A 13094-nucleotide genomic window follows, 5' to 3' on the forward strand; every position below is an offset into this window, starting at 1 on the left:
TTTGGTGGAAAAACAACAGCAGGAGGAAGAGCACATCTGCGAAGTCACGCACCATGTGACACCCCCTGGGGACCCTAAACACCTTGCAAACCCCAGTGAGGACAGTCCGACAAAGAGACAAAAGAAGCAGAGAAAGGATTGCAGGATCCTGGACCGGGCTGTTAGTCTGGTGGAGTTTTTCCATACTTTCCGAACTGCTGCTTTCTGGATCTTCCATAGTAGGTGCTCTCTACTATAGCTTAATATTAAATGGACCTTGCTTACAAAGCATCGGTTTATACACCCATATGCACGGAAGTTCGGGAAACGCTCGAATGACGGTCAATGGAGACCAAACGACGTTCGTTTCACTTTAGTTACACTCTGTGTGCGCTCGGGGATTGTTCAGTGGTCGTTGACAGGTCGCCAGTGAGTCGTTCACTGCAAAGCCAATGATTAAGTAACAACCAAGTAAAGCTTGAGTTACGACTGACGAACGATAGCCAAACGCGTGCAACGCTCGGCGAACCTTAGTAAAACGTTCCACGGACGTTCTATAACGTTCTGCAGCGTTTAAAATTAAACGGTGATGAACGCTAGTCTCGGTGAGAACTTTTGTGCATGTTCAAAACTTTTTTTCCGGACCGGTGTTCTCCGCCGATTCCCAGCGATCATTGACGTTCACTAGCGTTCAAACAACGCTCTTCTGGAGCTATCCCGGCGATCATGGGCGACTACCAACGTTTCCTCAAACGCTATAGAACGCTGACCAGAACGTAATGGTGTGACGGGACCATAAGGGAGAGCCAAGACACCCTGTGGAGGAAACTAATTTCAGTCGCTTGTATCCGGGATCTTGTTCTTTCGATCACGACCCACATCTCATGCCCATAGGTGAGGGTAGATCGACTGGTAAATTGAGAGCTTTACCTTTCGACTTTGCTCCTTCTTCACCACAATGGACCGATCCAAAGTCCGCATCACTGCAGACGCTTCACCGATCTGTCTTGTCGATCTCCTGCTCCATTCTTTCCTCACTCGTGAACAAGACCCCAAGATACTTGAACTCCTCCACTTAGGGAATGATCTCATCCCCGACCTGGAGAGGGCACGCCACCCTTTTCCGACTGAGGACCATATTCTCGGATTTGGAGGTGCTGATTCTCATCCCAGCCGCTTCAGATTAGATGTATATTATAAATGCACAAGCACGGTGTTTCTTTAGGTACAGTGTTCAGTATTAAGTCTTGACACCTTGTACATCTTAATGTGGTAATTTAAAACTCCCAAGATGTCCATTTTGGAATATGAATGAAATTAAAAAAGCCATCACAAGCTGAAATGTAGTAGGAAGGCATGAGGACAAGAGGTGCTTAATGTATTAAATGTCGTAGAATCTGCATATACACCGTTGAACAACTTGAGACTCTTTTAAGTAGCATCCTCAGACGAATCTGATTGGACAATCTCTAAATTCTGTGATCTCTTGTCAGAGCCATGACAAATCCCAATAATTTTGGAGCTGAGTGCTTGGATTAAGAAAAACATTATTTTTCCCATCCCCAAGAAGAGCTATAGTGGGCAGTTGACAGTCCAATATATAAAATCAATTGATCAAAATGTTATTATAATCTATCAAATCATCTTAGATGGTGCCATAGAAAATGACCCATGAAGCATGTTTGCAAACATCTTTAATCCTCCAGTGCTATATCTCCAAATATTAATATTGTGTTACCGGATTATGACTGTTATGAAGGCAAACAACATGTCATGGAGAGAAGACGAAATCCAGATGAGTGTCTTTGTCGAAGCCCTTTTTCTTTTTTTTTTTTGTTTCATTTCAAGCTAGCTGGGATTTCACTGGCTCAAGAGTAGTGTGAAAATGATGCATGGCAACCATATGTTGGGATAAGTGGGACCACAAGCCCGTGCTAAGGAGTTCTAATAAAGTTTGACAATGTTTGGCTGGATATTTGCTGCCAATATTTAGGGAAATTCATGAGCATTATTTTTTTTTTTTATATATATGTATATATTTTACAAAAGCCCAGTTGTGCATCCTACCTTTGATGGAACATGACACTTTTGGTACAATTTGCTTTCAGATTTTTAAATCGGAAGAAACGTATTTTGAGTTTGCAGGTTTGTAGCGGATTTACTAGAAGGTTTATTCATTAATGTATCTCTTTTTTAATGGCCCTCAATGAACTGACTCTGAAGCACTCAATAATTCAGGTTGTTTTTATTTTCCAGTGATTATCCAGAGTGACTCACCTTTAATGTATTATAATAGCAGTGGGCTGTTGCCTGAGAGAAACCTGAGATTACATACCAGATTTTGTTATCTATTTGACTTGATCCTTGGTTGAGAGGCTCATTATACAGCATCTGGGCATCATTCCTTGCCATGAAAGCGATTCAGGGCCAGTCACATCGCAGCTGGTGGCTTTAGAGCGCTTCCGCTGCCGCCGGGACTCCCGTCATCAGTATTCCTGACTGAGAGCTTCCTGTGTGTGTTGGGAAGGGGTTAGCTTGCTAGCCTTGGACTCCTTCACCCACTCCCCACTTTTGTTCTTGTCGCTGCACACATTGCTCATCCCTTGGCAAAGCATCACAGGACCCATAGACTGCATCCTGGCTAGAATTCAACTGAAGCTAAAGCTGTGCTTGAACCCACAGCAGCACACACATTGATGCCGATATATCGAGACATGACAAAGCTACATTTTATTAGACTTTACAATGGTGAATTCAATGTGTCAGTGTATGGTGAAATAGACATTGTGAGCAAGCATTTCTATTACATGGACACATCTTAATTTGATGGTTGCAACTTTGCGGCAAGAGTATAGCCAAGGCCAATTGGGCACTCGTGCACAAAGCAAGGTTCATAAAGGCATGCTTGGATGAGTTCACTGCAGATACACTTTAAAGCCCTTACCTCACCTTTGGAATATTCTCGCACATGTGAGCCCCTCTCAACATCTTAAGGATAGATGAGCAAACATTCCTACACATACACTCCATCATAGCGTAGAAAATATTTCAAGAACGGAGGCTGTACACTTTTTAGATTTCGACCTTGCTACTTTGGTCGGTTCTTCTGCAATCTAGTGAGTTGTATTTTTAAAAGAGTGCCCCGATGTGCCAAGCCCTGCTGAAGCCCGTGCCTCTGCCAGCTCTTCTCCTGTGGTTCTTTTAGTACTCCCTACCAGACTATTGGTTTGGTAAAGCGTTGCTCCATAAGTGGGTTAGAGCCCTTGCGGTACCTGCCATGGCCATGAATTTGAATTGTGAGGCTTTTCTCACAATTCAACAGTTCTCTGGGGGAAAGGGCTATAAATGTCACCTCTAAGCTTTAAATTCCATGTGGCAACTTGGGGAGAGCGTGGAAGAATATTTCAGACTGATTGCTTTTTTTGTGTGAAAAAACTGTTCTAAGAAAGGGAAGCATTTTCTATGAAACCAAACAAAAGTAGTGAGGATTGATACCTTTATGTCAATCCATGTTTGAGCAACAAAACATACCAGGAAAACTAATTTATTCTCCTTTACTGATGTGCTTAAAAGAATGAAGCATCAGTTCCAAATGTAATGGTATAAATTGCACTGACATAAAAAATAATTTGTATTCCATTTAAACTTTGGAGCTGAAATAACATGTAACTATACAGACTTGCTGACAGCAACATAGAACAGCCAACCATATTATCTCAAATCTCAAACCACTTGAACATATGATACCTTATTTCAAAAACCAAAAGAACAGTCTGATCTCTGCTGAGAAGTAGGGAACAGACCTCATTGGGGAAGGGAGAAAGAAAGTTGGAGTTAGAGAGAAGGCGATTACAATAGATTGATCCCAGGGAGGACAAATAAAACAAATCTGACAAATACAACCCATGCAGAGAAATGCTGGAAAATGTAAAATGATTTTAAATGAAGGAAATGCATTACTCCTAATGAACTGGCCACCCATCTTTCTTCTGGTCTTGGGACCATCAGTTGCTGTCTGTTTGGGCACTGACCAGAAATCAAACCTTCACCGCCTGCACTGAAGAAAGCAGCGTGTAACACTAGACTGTCAGTGCCTGCGAAACTGCTGGTCCAGTTGAGTAAATACTGTAAATGTACCCTACCACCAAATGAGTAAACAGTAGTTCTTTAGTCTTGTCAACATTTTCCAAGCCTCTTAGTCCAAAACAGAGTTCTTAGGGGTCACTTTTACCCAGCAGACCAAGGAAAATGATAAAGGTAGATGTTTTTTTTTTTTTTCATGATTATTACAGTTACAACATCTATTTCAAAAATTTATTAATTCCGGAAGTCTTTTTGTCACATGAATTCTTCGTAAAAAGGAAAAAAGCATCATGGGGGATGGATGAGGAGGCAAATGTTTGACAGCTGAGCGAAAACTCCTGAACGGATGTACGCACGCACGCAACTCAATTCCACTAAAGGTTTTTGTGGCCAATGCTGAATAAAGATGAATAAACTTGCAAAAAACACAAATGAAAATCTCTCTAAAATGTTGTACTTTACCAATGTGCACTAGCCTGTGACAGCATGTGAAAGCGCTAGCATGATTCGGTGACAGTCGAGTGTCCAAGGAATGACGTCCCTCCTGGCCAATGGGATACCAGGAAGATGCTACGGCGATAACCAATGGGAGAGCAGCTCTATCGCACCACTTTCAAAGCAAGATATAGGATGTTTACGTCCAGTGGAATTTGGGGGCTGCAAATGCAGCGTCCATTTGTTTCCTTTCGTATCCTGAATTTTCCTTCATAACTGGAGACAATATTTTTCCGAGGAGACATTTCGGAACCTGAATTTTTCATTAACAGAGTTGTTCATAAGTATAGGTACCACTGTATGTGTATTTATTTAGATGTGCAAATTGATTGCCTTTGATGTTCTTTGCTCACCATCCAACGCAAGCACTATTTGTCTCTAGGAAGCAGGGGAAATGGTGAGCTCCCTGATGGGTGCCATGGAGCTGGTCATTGATTTGCTGAAGTCATCTGACGATGATGTCCTGGCAAGCATGTGTGCTGTCATAGCCCAAATCGCCAAAGACAAGTACAATTTGGCAGTCCTGAGCGATTATGAGGTGGTCTCCTTGCTGGCCAAGCTGACTGACAAAGTAAGCGTACTTGACAGCTCGTGTTCAAATAAACAACTGTCTTTACAACCATTAAAGGCTGCTCCTTTGTATCCTTTATATCATCCATCCAGCTAATGAGACATGCTTTGGTAGATGTCGTACTGTCAAGCCTGTTGCTTGGCTGTGACTAACTTTGTGTTCTCTTGACTCATATTTGTTTTCTAATAGCATCCTGTTCTCCACACAGCCCAATGACCTCCTCCGTTGCCACCTGGCTCAAGCCATCGCCCAGTGCTGCGCGTGGCGCAACAACAAGGCGGCCTTTGGGGAGGCAGGAGTGGTGCCCCACCTGGTGCATTACTTAAAATCACAGGACATGAAAGTCCGCCACAGTTCAGTGATGGCCCTTCACCAGTTGTCCAAGGAGCCACACAATTGCATCATCATGCACGGTGAAGGAGTGGTAAAGGTCAGTCACAGGGTGTTTGATGAATGATTATTTTAGGGAATCTACTGTATAATTAATAGAATTATGTTATGGAAAATGCGGTCTTGGACCATAATTGTTTTAGTCGTGTGAAAACTTAAAATTGAATCTGTGATTATTTCCTTTGTCCAAGGAGCCAGAAACAAACGTGTTTTTTGTTCAGCTGAGGAAACAATTAAACTTTCTAACCATCATGGGAATGCAATCGAGCAAACAGCGCAGTGTGTGCAAAGTGTCATTTCTCTGGTAGAGCATGCATGCCATGACAGCACAAGTCAAAGGCTTGTAGCTGGTGGCAACGGTTGCTAAGGCTGGGTCCTGGACATCGGGAGAGAATGCAGCGTCAGGCCAAGGTGTGGGCTTAGGAAAGAAAAACAATATTCTCTTTTCAAATGTTTTTTCCTCTCTCTCATTTTGACTGTGTATGAAACCAAGCGTCCAACATGAATGTAAAAATACATTTCTGAGCTTTATACATTGTACTTCTACACTCAAATTATTAGTGTCTTGCATTTTAGTTGAATAATTCCATAAACTGTATTTGTTTAGAAGTAGAATTTAGTATCAAGTTAAATTATAAGGTTGTATGACAGGAAAGACCAATATTTTTTTTAAGTGGGAAACTTTGAGGAAAAAAATGACCGTATTAATTAAGCTTGGCATTTTCTTATATTGTAGATTAGTCTCGACTAGGGAAGTTACTGAAAATAATCATCTCTGGAAAATGTTCATAAACAGCTACATTCAGTTCATTCTCGCACCTGCACATGCATCAGTCTCATGCACACAGTACACTGCTTTTTGCAAAGCTGTTGATTTTTTTCTTTTCAATGAAAGAACCTTTCAAAATACGATTGATATCCAAACCAAAGTAAAACATTTTTTCCCACGTTCATAAAATTGGTGAATTACTTTATGCTGTTACAGACCATGTGGTGGAGCACTTAGCTGTATTTGGTTTACGCCACTAAGCATTGGATGTTCCGACTTGCAAACGTATTTTTATTTTACACAGTATGACGTGGACACACCTTTATGTCTGTGTGTGTGTGTTTATTGTAAAATTAAAAAGTCTATCAGCAAGTGTGGGAAAATGCTGTGTAATCTGGTTGCAGTATTTGACCTTTTTAATGTACCAGTGAAGGATTGCCACAATGCTCCATAATGTATTTGGGGCCTTTTAAAGAGCTTAACCGCACCAAGTGTTGCATTTGTTGTTAATGTCAGACAAGGAAAGCCCCCATAGGCGGCCTCATTGTTCAGTCTGGCTTCAGTCTCAGCCAGCATGAAACGTACGTGCGTGACCCCGAGGAGACATTACAGTTTGAGAGCATGTCGATCACCACCGCTCAGTGGGCACTGTAATGATTCGTTTGGATGACGTACAGACACCCCACAGAAAGAATTTGTCATTTATCGACTATTGATTTGAGGGTTTGTGACTTAAGTTATGGCCTGGTGTAAATTTACAGACCACCTCTTGTGTTATTGGAGCAGTATTTCAGTGAGCTTTTCTGTTCTGTGGAGAAGCTCTCCAAACATGTTCACCCAACGTGTAGTGTGCAGTTTCAAATGAGCGCAGATTTTTTTTTTTTTTTTTGACTGCAGAGTTGCTTTAGAACGTAATGTCCATGCTGTAGCGCACTTAATGATGTGTATAGCAGCACCCTGAGGCTCGCAAAGGAAATTAGGCATCCAAAAGAAAGCATTTCACTCTGGAAAAGCCATTAGATGCCTTTGTTTTAGTTGTTTTATTCCTTCCACAATGCTTGAATACCGTACTTTCATTCACATTCATTTCGTGGATTCAGGTTGTCATTTACAAACCTTTTTTAACGCGGATGCTAAAGCTTCCTGTCAAAATATTTCCCGAGGAATCTGTTGACCTCCGCGAGCGTACATCAATCAAGAAACAGGATCCTCTGAAAGGAAACACAGAGAGAACTTTAGCCAGAGAGATGGATTGCCCTTCACCGTTTGATTTGACATCTACTCTTGATATCTCACAGTTTTATACGGATACGCTTCCTTTTGTGTGTCGCCTGCCACGGTGCTTTACATGGCTTCCAAAAGGATGGACTGTTTGCTCAAAGTAGGAGTTCTCATGGACATTTTCAGACGGTTGTATGGATTAAAGAGGCTCTTTCATGGGAAATCGAGGAAACTGACCAAATGCATGGAGTAACATGTATGGATTTTCTCTGGGTACTGCAGCTTCATGGAGTTCCAGCGCTTTTCTAATTTTGCTCTGAACCTGGTTACTTTGTAAAATGTTTGAGTCGATAAGTGTTTGCATAAGTAGCGTTTCGTCATTCTCCATGCGTAAACCGAAATGTTTACCTTGACTTCCTTCACCACCCGATCAGAGCTAAACTTAGCTGCCTGTTGGTGCCCCCACATCCTAGCGCCGGAAGCTGATGGAGCCATAATGGCCGCTCGGGGAAGTGGAAGTCCGAACTACCTGCAGCTGGTCACATGTGAGCACAATTAACACTGTGACACCTACATGTGTGATGGGGTATGTGCAGTAGTATGCACGGCCCTCCCAGACTGCCCGAGAGGGGAGGCTAGGTTATATGAAGCGTGTACATTTCCTTTCCCTTTTGTCTCGGAGGTCACCGGAGTTCTGTAAAGTACAAAAACCGTGATTCCAGATTTCAAACGTAGCGCAAAGTGTTTGCCACAGTTGGTGAATATCTAACAAGTGGTGTTTTATATTCTATGAGATCCCAGCTGGGAGGGGAAGAGCAAGGTTGAGGGGAAAACGGGGGCAGCAAAGAGAGACACGCTTATCTTGGGAGAGCCGCGTGCTTAGGGAGAACTTATTTGGCCAAGTCTGAATAACATGCCGTGAAGTTGGCAACATCTCCACCTCTGGCACTTCTCAGGCATCCTCTTTTCACAAAAGAGACTTGTTAGCAAGTTGCATGTTTTCTCCAGCCTGTGGATGCAAGTTTGCTCAGCGAGGTGTTTTGGATGCTATTTAAAAATCATATAAAACCAAAGGGCAAATGTTTTACATTCTCCCAACACTGCTGCATTGACATGAGCTGACATCTCTGTTTGCCCTTTTTTTCTATTTAATGAAATTAATAACATCCATGAGGAACACTCTTTATTTCCACTGTACTGTATAAAACCCTTCCAGCAGTATATTAATCGACATATTTATTTGTTTCACAGCTTTCAGGGGCAGTTTGAATTATTAAAATTCCACAAGCAGCAATGTGTTTCAGTAATTTGAAATACACATGTGCGGTGGTGTCACCAGTGATCTCCATTTTGTGAAAAGAGTTAATGACATACTTGTAAAGTGACTCATACTCTCATTTTTTTTCTGGTTATCCTTAAAGCCCAAGTGTCATCCCTATAAACATTCTACAAAAGATATTGTAATGAAAAATACATATAACATTTTTCACTTCAATGTCTATCCAAGAAAATAAATGTGAGTGGAGAGCGCGTCATCCATGCGCAAAGTTTCAGAAGTGTCATTCTACGATATCCAAGTGGTCGCCATATTGGCTGCATCCTTCGTCCGTGACATCACCCAGACATTCGCCAATGAAAACACGCGGTGCACCCTAACTATGGGAGACAAACGCGCCCCTTCTGACGCGGAAGCTCTTTTCGAAATGGAGAACTCCACACAACGGAGTGAAGTTACCGGGGGAATATGACACTATCGTTTCGAGCCCTCGGGGCAATATTACACTATTGTTTCGAGCCATATTCAGATGATTTGCGATCACGGCCAAGCCCCATCCCCGTCCAATCCACTTTCGCGGCGGAGATGAGCCATCGCGGCTCATCGCAGCCGGCCGGTGTGGCTTATGACAGAGCCGAGTGGTCCTGCTTTACGGGGTTGTTCATAGACACCGCAGTATGCGATGGACAACACAATCGAGCTGGGGCGCTTTACTGAACGCATATGTCATTCTCGGCTGGGTTCAAAGCCCGACGCGCAGCCTTCGCAGAAGCCGTGACCGCCGAATGCGGCACCTCAGCCGGTGTGGCTGATTTTCGGCACCATGGTGGCATATAATGGAGCCGAGCCATGCTGCTTTTAGGGGGTTGTTCATAGCCGCTGCAGTACGCGATGAACGCCGTTGAGCTGGCACGCGGCTGAGTGAGGCATTCTTGGCTGGGTTCTTCAGATTCGCCGCTGTCCGCGCAGCAGCCCGACGCCGTCCGACGCGCACAACGACATATTTAGTACGTGGATCTTTTGTTACGTTATGAGTGACCGATTACGTGGTCCGCCCCAAACTATTACTTTTTTCAGTAGCTGTATACACACCTACCTGTTATTTGGAACCCACGAAGCTCTCGTCCTCTGCACCCGTGCAATCCATTTTTCACAACGAACCGGGTCTCTTGCAAACTTATGAAGGGTAAATCCATTCTCCCGAGTGTTCAAGCAATGTCCTGCAATGCAATGAGCCGCTATTTTGGCTAACACAAAGGAACAACGAGCTGCCTTCCCGGAGGTAAAACTAATGGAAACAAACGAGTCCATTTGGGGGCACCGTTGTCCTTTATGTCACTTCCTGCTTCTTCTGGAAAACAAATCCCTCGAGAGGATTTTCATGTGCGGGAGTTACAAAAAGCTGAATACGTCAAAATCATGTTTTGTGGTGAGAAAACGCATGGGTCCATATTGGCTGATGTTTTTTCATTGTTAACATACTAAAAATCATCCATTTCATGACAGTAGCCCTTTAAGCAAAAAATACCGTGAATGTCCTTTCTGTCCCTTTTAATTGTTTACACACCACACATGTGCAGTTAGCCGTTAGCATGGTAGTGTGTGAACGCTAATGTTTTCAGGTCAGTTTGAGTCTTTCGATTAGGAATGTACAAGTTGTAGTAGTGATAATTATTGGAAGCTGTAACCACCCTGTATTTTGTCCTTTTTTTATAGCTGTCAGATATTGAAACTTTTTAAGGTTAAGGCGACTTTGGCAATTGTACTCTCGGCTGACCGCTCCACATTTTGGGACATGCAAAAAGTATCCAGCGGAAATTTCATAACCTTAGTCATGTTTTCTGCTGTAAACTGGGTAGCATTTCTGTTTTATTAGTCCTGCCTGAACATGCAATCACCGAGCGGTCTACATACCGATCATTAAATGTAGGTGCATATGCAGAATACTGTATGAGTCTCAACTTAAGTTTCCAGTGGTTTAGAGCACCCGCTGACCACATAACTGGCTCTTTCGCAGGTTTTTTTGTGCACAAAATGGATTTTTGAAGTCGTTATTGACAGAATATTAATATATTCAAACATTATGTGGCAGTAGTATCCACTTGTCTAAAGCCCTGTTAGATGTGTACTTTTGTTGTTTTTTATTATTTTTTATAAGAATATTTTACAGTCGTTACGACTTTTACGACTGGGTTAGCCTTGTTTAGGGATAGACTATGGCTCATTTTTTTTATGGACTAATTTTTTTTCTTTTAATCTAAAAAAATGACACGTTTTTTCTTAATGATTAACTAGAGGGAGGGAAAACATGTTGTTGTTTTCAGTCAAAAGCAGTTAAAATATAAAATAAAAGCTATTTTAAGGTAAATTTATAATGTTTGGAACCTAAATGCTTAAATCAGAATAATTTCCCCTTCATGTGTATTTATCAAGGCTTTTACCTTCAGTACTTTTTTTTTTTTAAGGATGTATTGTTGTTCCTTTATTATCGATGTAAACAACCCTTTTCAAAATAATTACAAATGTGGGTTGGGAAACCTCAGCGGTTTGCCATAGGGAATTTAGGAAGAAGCACACATTGCATAAATTTAGCTTCATCCATTGCGCCAGAGTATTTATGCTTACACTTACTTTTATTTTGACTCAACCCCACAGCCACCCGCAAACGTAATGTAGTGATTTCATTCCAGATAAAACAGGGGGGAAAAAAGCTCATCCCCCCCAAAAACACATGGCACTCAGCAGTGGTTGCTATCTCTAAATATAGCGAGATTGTTTCTTTTCACTCGCTCCTACATGACACAGAACTGAACAGTAAGCAAATCACAAACGCTCAAGATTGTGGAAAATGCAAGAGCTTGTCACAGTCCAATCTATAACTCGTTCCATTACACAAGACCCTAATAGTCCGATTTGGAGCGGCACACTGAGTGGTCAGGTTTGAATGTTAAGCCTTCCCTGTGAGGCTTTCATGTGAAAATGGGTGCTTGCTGATAATCTCTATGCCTCAATATTGTACTGCAAGTACAGTATTGCTCCGCTGCAAGACAGTTGTGTTTCACTAAAGCTGACTTTCCAGACAAATCGGTCCAATGTTTCTTCTGTGTTCTTCCTGCCAGCCCAAACCTCTCTCTTGTGTACCCGTTGCAGCCTCTGACCCACTTCGCCGGCTCTGACGATCAGAAGGTTAGCAAAGCCGCCACTGAATGTCTGCGCAACATCCATCTGCTCTTTCCAGACCAGCCCAGGGCCAAAAAATCAGCACCACGCATGTAATTGAACCACGTGGCTATAAATAAAATGCTATGATTAAATCCCAATCTCGTGCTCATATTTATTTATTGTTGTGCTTAATCTTTGTTTCAGATCCATTTCGTGAAGATGAGGTAATGCATGTTACATTGACATCATCAAGTTAATTGCTATACAATCATTTTAACACTGTTACTCTAACTGTGCCCACTTGAAGATTGGAACTATTGGGTGCGTACATTTATTTACATGTTTTGGAGTGTGTGTGTGTATTTGTCTGAACAATAGCATAAATAAAAGACCTCTGACTCTTGTCCACTAGTTACAAAACATATTATCGTGAGTTAAAACACTAATAATTATGTTTTTATTAGAGAAACAATGTTTTCAAGTCAACTTGAACTTGTAAGCATAGTTATGGTTACTCTTTCGCTACTCTGTAAACTTGCAAATGTTCCACCCGAGTCTAGTTGGTGGCACGACCAGGGGTGAAAAAATATCAATGATGCATTATGGAAATACCAATTTATAGAGTTGCATCCCAGTCATCAGCCCTCGTCAATTCCCCCTGTACCCCTTCCCTCCCCCTCACTCCTGGGCAATAATGCACATTCCAACTGGTTGCCAACTGCAAAGCAATGAAAAGAAAAATTGACAAGCTCTTTCATGGGTCTGTGTTCAATCCCGGATTACCAGATCAACGCAAATACATGGCGTGTCGTATGGACCATGACGTACCCAAAAACCTCAGTATAATGGTGCTTTTTATGAAAATGAGTTTGACTACAGTACAACAGAATTAGGTGCATTTTGGCATGTTCAGCTCGCTCATGTTTGTTCCATTCCATTCATCTTAAATGCCACAGAAGCTACTTTGGCTTTTAAGATTTATATTAACTCCGTATGAATATAGAAAAATAAGCAGAACATTGGAACTCCGTGGCCCAGAATCTCCATCACTCTTTGAGGTTCAAACCACTCCCAGCTGTTCGACAGGGTCAGCTGGAGGAGCATGATGCATGGTGGGCAGCGCATGCATGCAACTTCCTACCCAAAAT

At 42.1% G+C, this 13094-nt stretch overlaps 1 protein-coding gene across 5 annotated transcripts in view; it reads left to right on the forward strand.

Moving 5' to 3' along the window:
* odad2 (outer dynein arm docking complex subunit 2) overlaps positions 1-13094 on the forward strand; it is a 52772-nt gene that overhangs the window by 31065 nt on the left and 8613 nt on the right. For 2 of the 5 annotated variants that reach the window (XM_061805693.1, XM_061805695.1), the window contains exons 20-24: positions 4940-5128; positions 5337-5558; positions 11935-12056; positions 12151-12170; positions 12254-12267. In XM_061805693.1, the coding sequence (XP_061661677.1) occupies positions 4940-5128; positions 5337-5558; positions 11935-12056; positions 12151-12163 (546 nt within the window). In that variant the 3' untranslated portion in view covers positions 12164-12170; positions 12254-12267. Of the gene's footprint in view, positions 1-4939; positions 5129-5336; positions 5559-11903; positions 12057-12150; positions 12171-12253; positions 12312-13094 lie in introns of those variants that run through there. The other 3 variants (XR_009792786.1, XR_009792785.1, XM_061805694.1) reach the window with 3 other exon arrangements.

Source organism: Syngnathoides biaculeatus, chromosome 19 (assembly GCF_019802595.1).
Source record: "Syngnathoides biaculeatus isolate LvHL_M chromosome 19, ASM1980259v1, whole genome shotgun sequence".
Classification (NCBI taxonomy): Eukaryota; Metazoa; Chordata; class Actinopteri; order Syngnathiformes; family Syngnathidae; genus Syngnathoides; species Syngnathoides biaculeatus.